Below are 22,184 nucleotides of genomic sequence, written 5' to 3' on the forward strand. Positions count from 1 at the left end.
GTCATCATGGTAAAGTTTGACGCATTTTATGTGCAGTGAGAGGCGGATCAAGTAATTTTTTCACAGTGAAAAATGCATTTTATTATTAAACAGAGTATTATTTGCAAATCTTAGGTAGACCATTAATACAAATCTGAAACGTTTGTTTAGTGCCATTATTTAAAAAATATCGAGAGAATGTATTGAATTAATTCTACCGTGTTTTTGTCTACAGGGTGTGCATGGTTCACGCCGAGGTGCCTCATTAAATCGCCTTTTCGCAAGGGCATACACTTAATAGATCTTGACCATTTTTTAAATACACATAACAGACGTATTCCTTAACTTGAAAAGTGCTGCTGCTTTCCTGAAATCGATAGCATAATTTAATAACTACGTAAAATACTTGGTAAAGGTCACACATATTTCGACATTAGCCTGATAACTTGAAATTTAAACTAATAAAATGCGAATTCTATTTAAAGCAGCAGCATTTTCCATAAACTACAAGTTCTGTAGAAACAATCTATTACTTTAATTTTTAATTTTAACTAGGGTATGCCCTTGCGATATTGAAATTTGTTTGTGACCTACATACAGTACACATTAAATGCATTTATCACGTGACTATCAAATAACGTGACTAAACCAAACTCAGTACAGAGCGGGGTATACAATGTTATTTCAAAGAATGTTAAAGTCATAAGATAATATAGTACCCTTACAAAAATAAATTCAGTTTTAAAAGGTTTGTATTTATGCACGTTTATATTCTGTTGATTTCTTTGAAGTACGCCTTAACAGTGCTGCGATCGTCAACTTCCCTTATACATGTATACGTATTTATACTCCCACATTATATGCATATGGTGTTTATGTCTCCCAATAAATTCGATACGCAAGAAGATGTTCGGAGTATGATCAATTTTTAAACCAAGGCAAGCTACTGACAAACACGTTGATGTTACATGGATTTCAACAACCCCACTTAAAGTCAGCTTTATACTGACACGCACGTAGAAGTAAGTGAAAGTTTTATTGAAAAGGATATTTCTAATGAACCTGAATCGCATTTGTCAAGATATGACACATCTCAAAATATGTTAAATAAAGACCATATAACTTTAAAGAAAATGATATAATTTAAATACATCGATTATATCTTAATAAACAATAATTCATACTTGTTAATTTACGTGGACATGCCACCTAATCAGCAATAGTTAAATTTCTACTGTCGTGGAGAGAGAAAAGTTTTACGTCCTGAATGCATATTATACAAGGCTTATCGGCCGCTTAAAGATTTTTACGAGCTGTAATCTACACAGATCTTCGTGGTCTTACTTGTTCTGCAAGAAAAGGTGATAGCTTGCCAATACCATCAGAAAAGCAGTGCCCATTCCTTTCGATGTCATCTTCGTACAGCACTTCCCCAGGATTCACGCCAACAACCACCGTATCACGAGAAGCAGAAAAACAGAGTCCAAAGCGTGATACATATGATGCCACACATCGTTCTGTTGATATATCCCCACTTTGATCCCGAATTTTCTGTGCAGTGATACCTTTGTTTGGACAAAAGAACCAGAATCCATGTTCCCGAAGTTGACTGTTTGAACATCCTAAAAACTCATAGTGACGATCGAGGATTCGAAATCCTTCTCGCAAAAACTGTTTCATGGCGTCTATTACTGAATCAAGGGCGGCTGGCTGAATAGCATTTACTCTTTCGTAATCTTCATCACGGAAAACAATTCTTATAAAATACTCCTCATCATATTGCCGAATAATACGATTTTGAAAAATGGGTTCTTTTGGATAAAACACGTGTTTTGTCGGTGTCAATACCATTCTCCTTATCGTTGAATAACCAGGTGGTAATTCTTCTATTTCGTCTTTAAGCGGTTTGTCTTTACTCATCTGAGTAGAAATCAAATGCGCAAGGTGAATGAAAGGCCACTCACTTGCAAACGCTGCCAAACGATGCAGTATCTCAGGAGTCAGCAATTGCAATGAACGCCTTAAAAGTAGCATATTCTTTTCATCTAGGTGGTCAGTCACTTTAAATCCATGGGACAAAAGGCACCTCCAAGCGTATTCCCTGTCAAAGTCGTCAAAGGAAAAATTCAAAGCTCGTGATGGACAAGACATTATTGTCACATTAGCATATACCACAACAAACCCAAGGCGTTTAAGTCTGGAGATCACTTGCCATCCTTTTGGGCATTTTGAGTCGTCATTTGTGGTGTCTAGTACATTTTCAGGCCACTCGATACAAAAGCTGCTTGATTTGCCAAACTCTTCATGCCTTGCTCCCTCAAAACTCACGATTCTAATTTCTTCTGTTCTTATACTTTTTATCAATTTTCTTTCAAAAAGCTTAGGATTTGATTTAACATTGATAAGTATTAGTGTAGAGTGGCTTTTTAAGTGCACAATAATTTTATCATACATGGCACTGTACGGAATCTCTATAACTGTGTACATAACTCCTGGAGGCACATTGCTCTGAATGGACATAAGCTGTTTATCATTTTCAAATACAACTTTGTTGCTTCCACTTTTTACCCAGTGTTTTGAAAACAGTACCGGCGATAGCATTGCTCCCCCGTAAAATGCGATATCTTCTATAATTGTGAGTGATGAGAATTTACAGTCGTAAGCTCGCATGTTGATATTTGTGATCTCTAGCCAACAGTTGATCTCATTTGACGGTCTCTTGGAGAACCACAGATTATATAAGAAGGATTCGAACTGCCTTATTTTCATGCCTTCCTTCGTATGAATTGTAGCATTGTATGATTGGGCAAACTCTCCATACAAATATTCTTGTCTTTCATCTACAAAGGAATAGACATACAATACACTATTTTAAATTATCGGTCGCACATATATTTTTTTAACCTGGATAAATAAAAAAAAAAAGCGTTGTTACTTAAAATCTACATATTCAACATGCGTGTATCTGGAGAGAGGAGGGACTGAACCTCGAACTAGAATTTCCTTCTATTTTTAAAGAGTTTTAAAATTTTACATGGAAAAGTTACTTTAAAATTATCTTGGACCCTCCTAAGTTGGTAAGGAAAGTCACATATATGAAAATGTGAAGATATAACGAAAAGAGATCGATCTAAAAAAAAAAATCTACAAAACTGTGAACAGGGCATAAAACATGGACCCTGGAAATATTATAAGTGGGATCAAGTGCCTAGGAGGATTAAGCATCCCTTGTCAAACAGTCACACCCGCCGTGAGCCCTGTGTATTGATCAGGTAGACGGAATACTCCGTTGTGAAATTTAGTGTAAACACAAAGGTCTGACAATTGGTATGAAACATGTCAACCAAAATATGATCCAGTGATAGGTTATATTTGCTACATGTAACAAGGTCATTATAACGTCCATAGAATTTACAAAATGCTGACTTTAAGCGAGATTGTTGAAATTCCTGTAACATGAACTATCTGTCAGTAGCCTAAAAGTTTTAAAAGTAGTTAAAAAATTGATCGTACTTAATGCATGTTCTTGAGTATCGAATTAGTTGGGAGACGTAAACATCATATGCAGGTGACAGCGGAATATTACTTCATAAATAAGGAAAGTTGACGATGGAAAAGCCGAAGTCATCTCGTTTGTCATACAATTTAGTTGTTAGTTGGCCCTTATCATCTATGTAAAGGAGAAAAGCAGAAAACTGTCCATTCTCTCACAGAATGGACAGTTTGAGGCCTTTCTCCTACTTAAACATGATTTCCTTTGTTCTGAAAATTAAGTAAAAAATGTACAAAATGACAGGTAGCACACATACAAGGACAAGTTCATTATTTACGGACTGGACAGTCACAGGTAAGCTGGGGATGCAGAGCAATTTGTTGAATAGCTATTGTGTTTCCAGATGCAAATAACAAAAGGTCTTTTTCTTAAGAATGGACAGTTAAGGTGAATTTTGTGGGATACTAGTATTTATACAAGTATGTGATGCTTCAAAATTAGTTTACAGTTTGCGTTGTAAAGGCATACATGTTTTTCTGTGATGGAGAGAGTATATGACAGAATCAAAATCTTATAAACCAAAATATGCACAAAATTAGTGATATATGGATGTGGAAACAGAAAAGTAAAAGAAATATTAGCCAAATTTTGACCCAAAAATGAACTTCGACGACAGATATATATGATCAAATTCAAATCAAATCTGGAAATGTTTTATTTGAATTCTATTTTTGAGGATATATTAACTGCAGCAGTGTATTGGCGAGATGCAAATTATGTTCCGAGTGTTGGATTAGCCATGAGCCAATCTTCGACCTGAAATGTTTTTCAAATGAAATTTGGAAATGTTTCATTTTTATTTATTTTCTACCGAAATATTAACTGCAGCAGTGTAGTGTTCATGGTGCAAACTGTTTTCTGGGTGGATGATTTAATATTAGACGTACTTCTGTCTGAAAATGAATTCTCCTCGAGGGAATGATTTTTCCGGAATTTAAATCAAATGTGAATTTGTGTCATTTGAATTCAAGTTTTGTGAAAATTAAGTTTTGGGTATTGAAATAATGTGCATCATTCATGGATTTAAAAGAGTAAAATCGAGTTGATGCTGTGCAGACATTGTGTTCTGGATTAACTTTGATCTCCGCGTTCTTTTTGTTATTTACATGTAAATTAAAAAGTATTTAATGTATTTGATTTTGTTTCCCTCTTGAACACATTCCAAAGTTAGCCTGTAACTCTCCATTCTGTTTGTTTTAACTGTCCATTCTTTTTGAAAAGAACTGTCCATTCTTAAAAGAATGGACAGTTTTCCAAAAAGAATGGGCACTTACAGGTAACTTATTGGATTGTTTGAGGAGTTAGCTCAACATTAAGCTATAGAATGGACAACACAAACAAAAGGTTTACGTCACAATCATGTTTTAAAGTCAGTTTAACATCCAAATATGAAACAGATTTGGCAGATTCTGTTGTGTCTTTTATTTCGAGTTCACTGGAATGTATCTAGTCGACATATGAATGGAATTAACTATACGAGGGTCGTAAAATCGTGGACAAGCTGTCTAGAGTGAAAAATAATCATCACTGCGTTTTAAAATGTTCACTACTCTTTAGAACATTTTTCATCAATGTGCATAGCAAAGTTCAAATAGATATATGCTCAAATAAACAAAATATGAGATTTTATGTTATATGTGGTATTGCCTTAAGGCGCACGGATGATAACGTCAAAGTGTTTAAAGCAGCGTTACGTATCCTCTTTGCTAACAAAAAAAAATTGGACAAGCCCGCTTAAATTCGGGAATTTCATTGATGCACATACATATGTACTTGAGTTTCTCTTTATTCCATCATAAACAGTCGAGAAACCAACCTCGCACACACATGAGACCTTCTGAAGATTTATTAGTAAGTTATGGACAGTACTCTCACTATCATTCAACTAAATAGGCTATCTTATATCGACGGTCCACGCTGGCTGACAGCATCTTTCGCTATTGCCGGTAGCTGTGTGTCCGTATGTTTTTTCTACCAGAGAACTCGATCAAAAAGCTTCCGCTTAGAAAACTCCCATTTCACTTGTAGTGATATTTTCTTCTATAGTCATTTAAAGTTTCTTAAGGCGTCATTACTACATCTAATTCAAACTACTGTCCGATGCGCCAACGTCATCAAACGCGCCATTTTTCGTGTGTTGTGTTCACCACTTTCCCATTTCAAATGCTCGGGAAACTGCCAAATATAAAGCAAATGCCTTGAAATTTTCCAAAATATGACATAATAGAAAGTGGATTAAAAATAGGATAATTTTTACCCAAACTTTATCTATTTAATACTTTTATTTCGAAATAATACTCGTGTTTTCTCTAATGAAACCCTGATCGTGCGCCGTAGGACCGTATCCTGTACACATTCAAGCATAATAAAATCTTTGTCTATATTTCATATTAAAAAATTAAGATGCACTTAAATATGATAAATTAATATTTGCTGAAAATTTCAGCTTAGTGCGCCCATTATTTTTCGATAAAAAAGCTTTGTCCACGATTTTACCGGACGACTCTCGTAATTGTTAAATTAATTGATAAAATATCGATATATCTGAATGTTGAGTTGTAGGCTCTGGCAAGTGTTTTCTGCTTCTCATGTAGAAGTTTTTGAATAAATTCTGCTCCATACGAATACAAAAAAAAGATCGGCTAATAAAGGTGCACAATCAGTTTCCTTCGAAATTCTAACAGTTTGTTGGAAGACTTGGTCTCCAAAGACTATATAAATGTTGTCAATGAGGAATTCCAGCATCCTTTTGATATCAACATAAATGTGTATTTTTAAGGTATAGTGAGTCTCTGTTCCATGTTTTTGTTGAGCAAAAAAAAGTACATTGTAACTATGTTTTATACATACTTTGAAGATATACTAGTACTTACAAAATGGAGTGAAGACCCACTTACATGGTAAAATTGTGTTGTAGTATGAAGAAATTTAATTTTTGCCCTCTTTGGTTTGTGCATGCCATTTTATAGATGAATAATTTTAATACATGTGAGATTATTGCAAACTGGCAATTTTTCAAAAAGTATACATAAATATTAACTGATATATCACAGGAACTTTTATTTTAACGGAGATTTAATTTTTCATGTTCTTTATCGTCGAATCATAGGCATTTCGCACGTCTTGTTCGCCCATCTTCTTTGTTCCGGGACAAAAGAGTGTGTAAGTCTTTAAACTGCCAAAGCCTATCGAGCAATTGTGATTCAGGAAAACGGAACTTCTTATTTAATAAGCTAATAAAGTTAGAAATATTTGTTGATAAACAATAAATAAAAGTTATCACAGTTCAGTTTTGCAGAAACGTACAATCAATGGTACATGAAGAAGAAATATTCTATGTGATTGCTACGGTAACCTTTTTTTTTTAAATTAAATATCTTTCATAAGGAGTGGCATTGTTTTAATTCTTTGACTATTGAACCTTAGAATTTTTGGTTTATTCTCACGTGTACGTGTACACGTAATTTTTTTTGGAGCAAAATAAGAAGTGTGTTATGAAGAGCCAAAACGGGGAGTTTCATATTTCTAAATATTTCACCTCTAAATACAAGTGGTACTGGTGAATATGGAGGTCCATTAATCGTCTATGTATAGCAAGGAAATCGTATGATAATGTTAAGCTATGAGCCGTGTACAAAATCGTGAAATGTGTGTCCATGCCCAATTTGATCCTACATGTATATTTGAATTTAAATGCACTATAAAAAATATTTCCTTTGATAATTTTGCTAAGGAAATCAATTCATTTACCTTATTAAGTAAAAGACAAGTTTTCAATATCTGGAGGAATGGTTAGGATATTAAGCAAATTCAAATACATAAAATAAATTAATTCACTACTGCAGCATACATGTAGATAATCATAATAAGTGAAATGTCACTTTATACTGTATCACACATGTAAGTCTAGCTGTAGAATTTAGATATAAAGCTATAGGTATATATATACCTATTCTCTTTTCATCCACTATATCTGTATATGTCGGAGCGTTTGTCCTCATCAGATCCTGGGCACAATCAGCGTTCTGTAGGTAGTAAATATTCACAGTATATTTATCTTTTATCCTTGGTCTATTCTTTTCGGGACGTTTTTGGATTTTATCCTCCGTTTTTGGATTGCTTGCCTTAGCCTGGTCATTATTATTCCCAAGTTTACCAGCGGCTTCACACTTGATACTTTCTCCGAGTTTATCGCTTTCCTCTAAGTCTGACGCTGTAGCCATTCTATTACTTGGACTTGGAAACTAAAAATATTTTGCTAAACATTGTAATAATATCTGAATGTCATTTTCTATATTTACGATCTACATCTAAATATATCGAAACCGAAAGTATGTTGTTTTATGGGGATATTGCTAATAAGCCGTTTGGCAAAAGGAACTGAACAGAACAGAAAGTATTGGTGATTAGACAAAACTTTAAATTGATCTATTTTTAAGTTTAAGAAATATAGTGAATTATAAACAACTTTCAACTTTTCAAAAGACAGTTTACTACGAAAGCCGGATAGGCTCATTTTTGAGAAGACAAAAAAATATTTAACTCGTAATAACGAGTTAGTATCTCGTAATAACGAGTTAGTATCTCGTTATAACGAGTAAGTATCTCGTTATAACGAATAAGTATTTCGTAATAACGAGTTAGTAATCTCGTTATAACGAGATACATGTAATTATCTCGTTATGACGAGTTAGTTATCTCGTTATAACGAGTTAGTTATCTCGTAAAAACGATTTAGTTATCGCGTTATAACGAGTTAGTATCTGTTATAACGAGATAACTAACTCGTTATAACGAGAAAACTAACTCGTTATAAAGAGATAACTATCACGTTATAACGAGTTAATTTTTTTTATCTTGTCGAAAATGAGCCTATCTGGCTTTTGTATTTAATATATTTTAATACATTAAGTTTAATATATTAAGTTTAATATTTTAAGATTTAAAAATAAGATTAAATAAGATTTAATATATTAAGTTTAATATATTTTGCGTCATTATTACATTTTGCGTTAAGCAAAACGACGCAAAATATATCAAACTGAGATTATTATATTTTGTGTTATTACATTTGCTGATCAACGCAGAATTTACACGTAATAACTCACGCTATGGATAATATATCAAAATTTAGATATCATTGAAAACTATTTTAAATACATTTCCTGATGTTTCAAAAATTTATTACTCTGTGGTATTTAAATAATATAAATACATGTATAGCAGCTGTATGCACTTTTTTGTGTTTCTAACATTCTGTTTCTAAATTTACACAAATTTTAGTAACGCCAATTGAAATAATTATTCGTATTATTAGATGCAAAAACTAAACCCTCAAAGTTCAAGGGGGGGGGGCTATTTCCCGAGGCACAAAAAGTTAATTGAAGAATTTACAATTAAATATTGCAGAAACCCTTTAAAATATAACCTGTAGATAAAATCAAATCCTATTCGATTTATATAAAAAGCAAGAGGCCCAAGGGCCTTGACGGTCACCTAGGTATAATTAATACAACACTGTAAAGGATCCATAGAAGTATTAAACAAAATTAACTGATAGAGGAAGCTATGTTGCCCGAGAATTTCAAAAATCTGGTGAAAAAACTCTCGCTTATTGTACATGTAACATGCAAGACCCGAGCGATCTCCTTTGGATCGTACTTGGTTTGCCCAAGTATTACAAGGATGATAATGAATGCAAAATATACAAATACAATGGACACTTGCCTAGTGTGTAATGTATTCAATATATTGTGAAATCACTACTTTTCATGGGGGTTTAATTTTCATGGTTTTCGAGGTATGAAGAGACTCACGAATTCTTGTCCACCACGGAATGTAAAATGCTATATACATTTAACTACTCAGCAATTCTTCATCCAGAACTCAAATCCCCACCAACCAATAGTTTTTCCTCTAACCACGAAAATTTGACCCCTTGAGGGGGAGTATTAAAACGAGCCATCAACTTCTCAATAGAGAATAAGGTTCCAGCTGACTGCATAAATTTTCTGTTCTCTAGTTTTAAAAGTACTTTTTAAAATAAAAATTAGAAATCATTTTATTTTATCTGTTGAAGCGTATTCAAATGTATAAATGGAACATGTATTTGGTGTGGTAGTTTAAGCTTCAGACATGTCCAAGATTTTTCAAACTGAAATTTGACACTTTAAAAAATGATAATTATAAAATCTTTTGAGAAAAAAATTCACAACAACAAAAATGAGACACAGACCTCCCACCTGCAAATGTATATATTATATACTGTGGAATCATTTAAATTCGTGGGGGTCAATGTTCGTGGGAAATCAAAATTTTATTGGTTCGTGGGGATGTAATTTCATGGGCAGCTCGTTTGTTTGGTAGATTTAATGAATTAATACGTTGACAAAATAATTGTTCATGGGGATGTAAATTCGTGGGTAATGGTTACCCACGAAATCCACGAACATTGATCCCCCATGAACAATGATGATTCCACAGTATAGGAACAAGCAAGTAATCAAAGACAAGAATAAATTAATAAATATTATAGTAAATAAATAGTAAAAAATAAATAAAAATAAAATTAAACAAAATTAAAAATGCATTCCTCCCCCCTTCTTGAGTTCATACCAGAATTCTGAATTCATTAAAGCTTTTCATGCAATATTTTACCAATATTAAAAACACTTTTCTTGAATGTATTATTCAATAGGAAAATTATACTATGTCACAAAAAAAACTTATTTTCTAGTTTGTGTATTGAAAATAATCCTGAAGACATTCGTAATTAATAAACTTTATTAACAAATAAATTCGAGTTGTTTCTTTTCCCTAAAGTCTAGTGAAAGGGGCCACAGAGAGATCCGCCCCTCCATTGTGCGTATTACGGGAATTCGTTAAACTGAGTTTTTTGTTTTACCAAAATGTAAACAAGTACGCCTCTGTTAGGGTTCAGGTCTATTTTATTGACACAGTGAGCAGTATATATTAACATAGCCCTGAAATATAATAAAACAACAATATTATATCACATCAAATCAATCCTATTTATGCATCATTTATACATACATCTAGCTCTCATAGATAACATATTTATAATCATACATTATAGACAAGATGTATCTTTATGTACATTGACTCTCAATTAAGGGAGATAACTCTGACATCTGATACATAGACATTACATATTTTCTCCCATAAAAAGGCATAAAAAATATTACTAATTAAAATAAATAGTTCCTCACCATTCTGTTGGAAAAGGCTTTAATTACCACATGAATGTATGATGTCATAAACATGTATATGGACTCTGTAATTCAATACAGTATACATTAAAATATATATTCCATTAAAATAAAAAAAAAATCATCTGTTCACTTTGAACAAAATAACCAAATATCTTGGTCATAAAATATATAGTGTAACTTGAACATAACAATTTACACTTTCAATATATAACATTACTGATCTTCAAAATCAATAATTCCAATCATAAAAATAAATATCTTTCTCTCATGGTCATTCATTCTATTAATATAAAGTGTAGATGGGATTTATTATAATTGCATTTTTACAGACTACACAAGTTAATTAACTATTAGCAATAAAGAAAAGTTAGTACTTACCAAAAAGTGAAAAAAGTCAGTCTCCAAGTCAAGGTCATGAGAGAGTCCATAAAATGAAGTCTTGGTAATCTCTCAACAAGACAAAGAATGAATATTTTGGCGGTAAAACCAATGACCAAAAGAATAAAACCAATGAACTCCAACTTTATAAACAAACTACCAATGAAAACCAAGAAAACACCAAAACCTCTTACCTGCCCTAAGGTAACTAATTATCTATATACAGGTGTACAAGTTTACAGGTAGGGCTAGGGAAATAAAGGGGTGGATCCAACATTTTATGTTTTTCTATTATGGTAGTTTAATTTATTTACATTTAATTTAAAAAATTTATTTATTAAATATATTCCACACTACTACAACCTCCCCCAGGCTGCAGAATGACGTCCACGTCATTCAACGGTGAAGTTTACGGCAAAAATAACAGATATGTACTAATATTAAAAACACATTACTGAGATGATGACACAATATTTAAAAGAGTCGTCTGGCACAAATTAGAGTCCACACTCTGTAATAACCCATCCTTCATCATCTCTTTTACAGAAATATAGTAAGGTTTATTAAAAGGTGAATAGAGTACGCATATGAAATATCATTAATTACAGGTTATTAAAAATATCTTAACAGTTTCCGCTGATTCAGTCAATGAATGACGTCACATGTCAGGTCTATGACGATCGAGTGCAAGTTAGTTGAAAACGAAAGTAACCAGGATGTGTACTATAAGGGTGTTTTTGATTATTAGAATTGATAAAACTTCATTAACGCAGGATTGGAATTAAAATTACGATTCTCCAGCATCTCGTTTATGCGGGAATTTGTCGCGAGATTTAAGATGGAAAAGACTATATATTTTGTTTCTATGTATATAACATTCTTTTTTTGTATTTTTAATCAATCAAATAACGTTAATTAATTATTTACAAGGATTTGTTGATTCATACAATTTAGCAAAGAGGAGTAACTCTCATTTGCTTCACTTATTACAATTTTGTAGTCTGTTTGCTTCCTAGATACCCATGAGCAGAAAAGAGACACATTCACTTATTTATGATTTTATGTTTACATTTATATTATTGCATTTAGTTTGTTTAATACTCAGGGGCAGAGGAGAAGATTTTTCAAAGCATTGATGCATTTTCACCATATAATCATTAGAGCCCCTTCCAAACACTTGAACCCCTGACCCTAGGGCCATAAAACTAACAATTTTGGAAGAGGCACCATTGCTCATCATAAGGATGCACTTAGTTCATCGGCGTAAAACCCAGGAACAGAGAAGATTTTCAAAGAATTGATGCATTATCACTATACATATAATCCTTATAAATGTAAATATAAAATTATAAAATTTATAATTTAGCTGCTATACATGTATTTATATCATTTTAATACCGCAGAGTAATGAATTTTCGAAACATCAGGAAATGTATATAAAATATTTTTCAATGATATCTAAATTTTGATATAATATCCATAGCGTGAGTTATTACATGTACATTCTGCGTTGATCAGCAAATGTAATAACACAAAATATAATAATCTCAGTTTAATATATTTTGCGTCGTTAATACACTTTGCTTAACTCAAAATGTAATAACGACGCAAAATATATTAAACTTAATATATTAAATCTTATTTAATCTTATATTTAACATCAATTCTCTGTAAGGATCAAAAATGCTTGGCCACGCACTATCATGGAATTTTATCTTATCACTATAATATTAGAGAGTGCCCTATATAAAGACTAATGGTGGGTAAATTTTGGACAGTACCTCCTTGGTTTCCATAGCAACGACTTTGAAATATTTTGTTATGGCAAAACTGACCTGATTGTCATCACTGTGTAAAATAATTCTGTGCTTCCTTAATGTAGAAAAGTTATGAACATAACTTGGGTTTCATTTTATAGCTAAGTAATCAAAGTTTCTGTGCACCTAATTTTTATTCAGTTTAACGCAAGGTTTTTAATATAATACAGATCAATTTACATGAATTTATCATAGAAATGAATACAAATGTGCCTATTTCTTGATATGCATATAAATTTTTGCAGGCAATTGAAACTTAGAAAAAAGATCTTTTAAGTAAGATCTAGCTTAGATATAAAAGATGCAAAAAGATTTGAGGTGGGGAAATCAGTTAAAAGTCATATTCCAATCCCCGCAAATTATAACTTTTCCTAAAAATTAACCTAGAGTTATTTCCCTTTGCTGACTCTTTTGCATTGAAGACAACAAATTAAACTGGTGTTATTTTCCTTTGTTGAATCTCCTGTATTGAAGTCTTAAGAAGTTTATAACAACATGTGGCAAAAACAGACGCCAGAAAAATAAACATGAATCAACAACAGAAAAATGATGTGTTTTTCAACTTTTTAAAGTGGAATTCAGGTGTGAATGACAAAGTAAGTCATCAATCAATTAATGAAAATGAAGGAGACACTGCTTTCTCAGCATTCAACTTGATAATGATTAATAATAGATTTTTAAAGTCAAATTCACTTTGCGAAATATTGAAACAAAATTTATGAAGTCTGACTTGCATTCCCATCATGTGGGGTTCCATGTACTCTAAAACCCATGAGAAAGATGCAACTGGAGAAGAACAGCAAGCAGAAGATACGGCAGTCAGTGGGAATGGTTAGAACAACCCTAGGCACAGGTATAAATTTTGATGTTTTCAATATTCATTTTGTATAAAAACAGTGGCGGATCCAGGAATTTCATATGGGGGGGGGCGCAGTAGAAGGCAGGGGGTCTGGAGGCTGCATCGAAGCCCCCAGCGGTTCCAGGGCGAAGCCCCCGGAAACTGACGAATTCTAACAAATAAGAGGTGGTTTTTTTCCCTTGATTTTAGGATAATACAAACAAAATTGCGCACTGGCGCTGGATCCGCCGTTGAAAAACTACATGTAAGAAGCTTTTTCAAATAAACTGACATAATGTTTAAATTAAATATTCTTTTTTATATAATAGACTTAATTGGTCTATTTTCAAAGATCACCATGTTAGCAGGACATTCCAGATATATATCTTATTTATATATTTGCATTATAGGAATTTGTGCTTGCTTCAGAAAGCAACTTACTTTGGCAAATCATAACTACAAAGTTTATCAAAAGGAGGAGAATGTTATAGAAGATGTAAGTTTGCATGTAATGAAAAATATACACATGGCAATATAAAAATATATTTATATTTTTGGTAACGTTGTTCAATTTAAAATCCGATTTGGCCTAAAAATTAGTAGGGGTTGTGGGTAAAAATTAGAGATGGTCAACTTAACAGAAAAACATAAAAAAATTTAGCCTAAAAAGAAGTCATATAATTCAGATTCACTGTAAAAGAAGAAAACATATTTAACTGCAGCTATAAATACACACTAATAAGATATAAATATAATATACCCATGTAAATGTATGTATTCATGATTGACAATAATTATGAATTTCTTTAATTTGAAAAAAAAATATATTCTAAACATAGTTTAGATGTACTGGTGCTTTGAAAAGAAAAAAAAGAAGATGAAAAGATACATAGAGAAATAATTTTCAGTAAAAAGCAGGTGAATTTTTTTTAATATAACAATTGTCTGGATATGGAAATGAATAGCATTTTTCATTTTTTAATGCCAACTACCACAATGAATTTATCAAATCTTTTATAAAAGTCATAATTTTGACAAATTCTGGGGGTGTAGTAATTATGAAAAGAAATACAAACTGGAGTATGTGATGATAAATTGTTTCAGTTACTTTTATCTTGTACTTGGCTACACTGAAAATACTGTATTTGTACACAAATTGGCGTATTCAAAATTTAGCACAATCACTGGGAGTAATCATGAATTAGCTCTACATACGTCTGCGCCATGTATTGTATTTATTAATGATTTATTTAGGATATTAATTAATAAGCGCATTTTTGTCTGCGCCAAAGGCAATAAAATATGAAGAACAGGTGCTTGGGGACGGAAACCACCCCACCCCCTCCCCTGCATTCCGTACCCCAAGGGTTCTCCCCAACTTTTTAGCTCACCTGAGCCGAAGGCTCAAGTGAGCTTTTCTGATCACATTTTGTCTTTAGTCCGTCTGTCCGTCTGTCTGTCTGTCCGTCCGTCTGTCTGTAAACTTTTCACATTTTCGACTTCTTCTCAAGAACCACTGGGCCAATTTCAACCAAACTTGCCACAAAGTATTCTTGGGTGACGGGGATTCAAGTTTGTTCAAATGAAGGGCCAAGCCCTCTTTCAAGGGGAGATAATGAAGAATTAGTGAAAAATTAATAGCATCTTTAAAAATGTTCTACTCAAGAACCACAAAGCCAGGGAAAATGAAACTCATGTGGAAGCATCCTCAGGTAGTGTAGATTCAAGTTTGTTCAAATCATGACCCCCGGGGTAGGGCGGGGCCACAGTGGAGGATCAACGTTTTACATATAAATATATAGGAAAAATCTTTAAAAATCTTCTTCTCAGGAACAGCAAAGCCCTGATTGATCATATTTATGTGGAAGTATCCTCAGGTAGTGTAGATTCAAGTTTGTTCAAATATTGACCCCCTGGGGTAGGGTGCGGCCACAATGGCGGATCAAAGTCTGAAATAGAAATATATAGGAAGATTTCTTCTGATGAAGAACTGCAAAGCCATAATTAGTCATTTTAATATGGAAGCATCCTCAGGTAGAGTAAATTCAATTTTGTTCAAATGATGAACCCCGGGGGTAGGGTGGAGCCCAATAGGGGGATCGAAAGTTTTACATAAGAACATACAGAAAAAATATTTCTTCTCAAGAACAGAAAAGCTGTGTTTAGTCATAATGATATGGAAGCATCCTCAGGTAGTGTAGATTCAAGATTGTTCAAATGATGACCCCCTAGCGTAGGGTGGGGCCACAATGGAGGATCGAAAGTTGTACATAAGAACATATAGAAAAAATATTTCTTCTCAAGAACAGAAAAAACTATGTTTAGTCATATTGATATGGAAGCATCCTCAGATAGTGTACATTCAAGTTTGTTCAAATGATGACCCCATTGGATAGGGAGGAGCCACAATGGGGGATATTTTTTTTTGTTATTTTGACATGGAAGCATCATCAAGTAGTTTAAAATTCAAGCCCCCCCCCCCCCCGGTAATCTTTTCAATACTGAACTGATTTGTGCTTTTGCCTAGCCAATGTGCTCAGGTGAGCGATGTGGCCCATGGGCCTCTTGTTTTTAATATAGAATTTTTTTTTCTATAACACATTCAATAAGCTAATAACCTAAAACTAACCTTTTATAAAAATTCATAATCTCTGATACTAAAAGTTTTTAAAATATTTTATATAAAAAAAAAAGTCGGGGAGAACCCTTTGGGTATGGAACGCAGGGGAGGGGGTCCCGTCCCCAAGCACCTGTGATATGAAGCCAGTTTTTTTTTAAGTACACATGCAGGAATTTTGAGGCAATTTATTTCAAATTGTAAATACTAACTACGTACTAGCTTAGAATTGTAATAAAAATAGATATGTATATATACTTGTATTTGTTGTCACATGAAAAATGTAGTAGATATTAAACAGTTGATTTTTAATTAAAGTTTACATGTATGTTTTTTATTCCAGGGGAAAAGATGAAGACTATTTCAAGTACAGTGCATCACTTTTCAAACCCATTTAAAACTCTTCTTGACTGGTCAGACACAACACCACATAATGGTCAACCTCTGATGTAAAGAGAAATCATGGAAACATCAAGCCTAGTTGTTTCTATTGTGTACAAAATTGTTATATAACAGCTATTTTCTACATTTTGTTTATTTCTAAATACACATTTTGGATCATGTTTAGATGTAGATTCTTGCTTGATTAATAATTTGAAAAAAAAACCCATGTATTTCAAAGTAACGATAAAATTATACACATGAATATGTGTATGTTTTCTGATTGTAAGACTATATATTAATGGTTTTATTTTTAATGGGGTGTTTATTTTTGGTCAGTCTAAATAATTCTAAGTTTCTTTAACTATATAAAATTAATATATAAAAATATGCATCTGAGCAAAAGCAAAATTTAAATGAAGGAAATTAACATTAGCTTATCAAATTTCAAACCTGCTAAATCAATATCTACATGTACCTACCTATGTATAAAAAAAAAACGTAATAATTTATTATTCATTTATTATTTTCTGGTTGGAAAAGTATCATTAGAGTTTTTATCCATTATCTTTTCTCAATTTTTTATCTAGTATTTGAAAATGTTGTTTACTGAAATAAGTTTAGTGAAAAGTTGAATAGCTAATTTTCTTTAAATTTTGAGTTATCTACCCTTTGTAAAGGATCATGAAGAAATAATAATAATTGAATTAATTTAGCTTTATCTTATTTATTATCTTTAATAATATGTATTAATCATTCGGTTTGTCTTATCTATTAGTGAGAAAAATGCTTGGAAAAGAAATTTTATAAAACAACCAGTGTCTAGCAAAATTTTGAACAAAATATTATTTGGCAAAATGCCAATTTTCGAAGTTTAAAATACCGAAAACGAAATAAATCCCCACTCTACTTTTCATAAAAGTTAACTAATATTATTATTGTGTTTTTAAAATTTCATGTGATTTTTTCTTGAATTGCCTGCATTTCTTGAGAGACTTCTTGAAATATAGGGTAAAAATGGCCATTTTCAAAACGTAAGAATTTGGTCATCTTGGAGCCATCAACTGAAGAATTTGCAGTGACTTGTAGAAATTTTTTTTATTGTGTTATATAGTGCTTCATTCGTTCAATTCATATAATGTATGAATTATCTCAAAATAATAAAGATAAATAAACCACATGAAATCAAGTATACAGCACTTTTATGCTTGAAATGAGAGTAAATGGGGCAAAAATCTATTTTAGCCCGTTACCATGGCAACCAAGGGAGTAACCTTAATTTTTAATGTTGATTATGTCATAATGTATGGGCATTAATCACCTGAAAAAGTTTCATAAAAATCGCTCATTGTGTGTGCCACAGCCCTACAGGAAAATTTTGGTCCTTGCAGAGAATTGATGTTTAATCTTAAAATATTAAACTTAATATATTAAACTTAATATATTAAAAGATATTAAATATGAAAGCCAGATAGGTTCATTTTCGACAAGATAAAAAAAATTGACTCGTTATAACGAGATAGTTAGATGTATCTCTTTATAACGAGTTTGTATCTCGTTATAATGAGATAATTATCTCATTATAACGAGTTAGTTATCTCATTATAACGAGTTATGTCTACACAATAATTCATATTTGTTTTAGGTGCAGAACTTTCAATCCAGCAAGATAGGGAAAGGAGGTTGCTCTGAGTATCAACAATTTATTAGTGATGTCTATCCTTTTCTATCGTAGTTCTAGGTAGTGAAGGCATATGATTAATGAGTCTACAAGAGACATTAGAAATCGAATTTTACATGTTTTATATTCGTGGTACTTGTAGTCAAGTACCTGGAAAGGTCTAGTTTATGTTGTGTAGGCTCCACAGTTATAAAGAATATTTAGTTGGAAAAGCAAGGATTTGAATAGAGTTAGGACCTGAAGAAAACAGATTTCAAATATGGTGACAAGCTATTATAGTATTCATTTAATCCTAAATAAGAAAGATTTTTATTTGACATATGAAGTATTGAAAATTTCAAGATTTCGTTTAGATTCACTGTGGGGATAAAAAAAAATTGGATGCTGTAACCCCTTGTGTAATATTCATGTTAACCTTATAAGCGAGACTTTATTCTTTAAATACCTGTTTTATTACGAAACACAATAACATAATTTATTTGATTGCAAATAATTCCCAATGATAATCCTTCACTATCAGTAACATATGTTTTCCCCCAGAACAATGTTACTTTAAATCAGCTTGAATAAATTTGTACTTGTGCTGCTGTTGATATGAGAGGGGTATACTAGAACCAGCCATTTTTGAGAGCAATATTTTTCTCCAGATGTAATGCATCTTTTACCTTAGTTATTCGTTATACCTATAACATATTTGCTATTAAAAAAAAAACCCAAGGATAATCTAATATAAAATCTGTTCCTAATTCTGCATAAAAATTGCATATTAAAACATCAATAAACAAAAAGTATATTTTCTATTTAATATCTTGAAGTCATTCAAAAAGGGAAAGGGGGCTGGAGTAATTTTGTAAGTGTTTATGACAGTTTTCCCAGTAAATAGGATAGACTTAGGGCTGTTGGTCGTGGGTCAGTTAAATACGGCTCCCCATTTTATGGGTTGACCAGACCTGTTGTTTCCAAAGGTTTCGGCCATCTGGCGATTGCCCAGAGCCATTCAACTGATGCTTAATTCATTGTGCTGTTGCTGCTTAAAACAAACTCATTTACTGTGGAAATGCCTGCTGCTCTCAACAAATTCATGAATTGGTCCGCTTGCTTGAAACAAACTCAGTTACTGTGCAAAATGTGTACTGCTTACAACAAATTTATGCAATGCTTTACTTACTGAAATATTTTAGTTATGTTCTCGGTTAACCCGTATGTAAAGTTTATGTAAAATACATAAAATATAATTGCAAGGTTAATTACCGTTCGCGGTATACCCGGAACGGCCATTATGTTGTTTATTGATAGTATATGTATATTTTGTTTGATGTGGTGGACAATATTTGAGCCACACCCAACATTAAGGACCTGATCATATGTCATAAATGAATGATCAATAATTAGGCGGCTAGCCATGTTTCAACAGATTTCTCTTTCCTTATTTCTGGTTTCTATCCCCACAATATGAATTGTTTTCCTATATATAAATAATAGAATCTATTAATTTAAGGAATAGATGCAATTATTTTATGAGGAAAACATTGTTGCTGCTATTTGAGCTAGAAAATAATTAAGATCGGGATTGGAATATCTCAAATCCCCCTCTTTGCCCTGGTTCCAAAAACCATGGACCTCACAATATATGTCTCACGAGTGAAATAAATTCCATATCCAACTACAAAACATTAAATTTTCTGTTTATTTATATAGAGGAAAATAAAGCAAACATGATTCCACGTTTATTTTATTATTGGCGATTGTTGGTCGTGGCATATTAAAAAGCAGCAAGGAGTCGCCAAGCCCAGTTTACACCAAGCAGCAGCATAATAAGCACAATAATGGCCGTTCCGGGTATACCGCGAAGGTAATTAATCTTGCAATGTTATTTTATGTGTTTTAAACTTAACATTTATGTAGAGTTATCGTTCCGGGTTAACCGCGAAGGCAACTTAAAATATTTTAGCAAGCAAATTATTGCATGAATTTGTTGTAAGCAGTACACATTTTGCAGAGTAAGGTTTGTTTTAAGTAAGCAAAGCAGACCAGTTCATGAATTTGCTGAAAGCAGCACACATTTTCACAGTAAATAAGTTTGTTTTAAGCAGCAGCAGCACAATGAATTATAGCATCAGCTGAATGGCTAGGCACAAACTGAAACATGAAATGACACAACGGAAAAAACCATTTCATTGGAATGCCATGCTGGAATTTTTCGAGCGATGTTGAACACACAATTAAAAATCACATCTTAGTAAGGCCAATGGAATGCCACGACGAACATCTTTAAGTAAAGTGAATCCTCAAATCAAAACCTGAAATGATAGAGAAAGCCCAACAGTAGACAAAACTTCTTAAATTTATTTAAATCATGATGCTAAATTCCATTAATACTCTAAGGGGATGGGATGGGATTAGAAAAACTGTGACTGAAAGCATTTTTTCCCCCAAAATTCTGTCTGCTTCAAAATTCGTGTACCTTCAAACGAATATTCGAACACTCCATTTACACTGAATAAACGTTGAACACCAGATACCAGACTGACAGCTGGATGGACAGACAGAAACCAGGCGACCAAGTATGATCAGAAAAGCTCACCCGAGCTGAAAGCTCAAGTTTAAAAAAAACCTATAATTTTTTGTAATCAGCATCTGTGTATAGTATTTAAAATGAATTGATTCAAACACTCCATTTCGATTTAATAAAAAAAAATGGACACCGGACATGCAGGCCAATGATTGTCTTCTTCAATATCATAAACTCAATATTAGTCAATATAACAATGCAATTGAGAAAAGAAATAGTAAACACAATTATATATATATATATATATATATATATATATATATATATATATATATATATATATATATATATATATATAAATAAGCAATTATGAAGAATGGTCGTACATAAATATAAAATAAACTTCTACACTTAACGTATTTTTTCTACATTTCATATATTGTATAAAGTATGTTAAACATGTATCTCTATATCTTTCTACTTCAGTCTTTAGAACTTGAATTAATAGGGAAAAATGTAATAATAAATGCCTATAAAGTATCTTTTTGTACTTATATTCAGTAAGTGATCTGATATGAAAAATGTAGGAACGGCGTGCTAATACGGGTAAATCTATGGAAAACAATCAGGTGAAAATGATTGGCAGCTACTTGTCAAATTTATCCCCAAAGAATAGTGCCATTTCCCATAATTGTTTTGCATATTGTCTGATTTCTTCATCAGAAGACCTGATATCAGGTAGAAATGGTATTATAACTACCTCTGTTCTTTCTGAAATTTTGAAACACTGACAAGATTTCACTTGATATTCCTTGACTCTAGAAACCTCCACACGCAACGTGCGCCAAATTCTTTCTTGAATGTTTAAGGTTTTATTCGAATAAATTTCTGTTTCTTTCTCCCGAATAAATGTAATATTACTGTTGTTAACAATAAATTCATTTGATTTTTTCTTAATGAGTGCTCCACTTCTACTATGATTTAGAAGGTCATCGTATCCTCCAACAGTTTGCAAAGCGTGTCTGTTCAAACTTCTGTAAGACTGAAGTTTGCACCTAATGTCAATGGAGTTTTCATTATAATTTTTTTGTGTTGATTTTCGGATTATTTGACTAATAAACCATTTTATCTGGGGAACCTCAAGTTGTAAGAAATGCAGATGGTCATCTAGGTCGCACATACCCCACTTTCCAATT

General features: G+C 32.4%; 1 protein-coding gene across 1 annotated transcript in view; it reads right to left on the reverse strand.

Annotated features, from left to right (window-relative positions):
- The window catches only part of LOC133182687 (uncharacterized), a 36,102-nt gene that overhangs the window by 6,531 nt on the left and 7,387 nt on the right, over nt 1-22,184 (reverse strand). The window contains exons 7-8 of the mRNA XM_061317539.1: nt 7,482-7,776; nt 1,324-2,819 (exon numbers count right to left, since the gene is read on the reverse strand). Of these exons, the coding sequence (XP_061173523.1) occupies nt 1,324-2,819; nt 7,482-7,776 (1,791 nt within the window). The remainder of the gene's footprint in view (nt 1-1,323; nt 2,820-7,481; nt 7,777-22,184) is intronic.

The sequence above is a fragment of the Saccostrea echinata genome, unplaced genomic scaffold (genome assembly GCF_033153115.1).
Source record: "Saccostrea echinata isolate AGI-Se365-2 ecotype Australia unplaced genomic scaffold, CSIRO_AGI_Sech_v1 ptg000009l, whole genome shotgun sequence".
Lineage (NCBI taxonomy): Eukaryota > Metazoa > Mollusca > Bivalvia > Ostreida > Ostreidae > Saccostrea > Saccostrea echinata.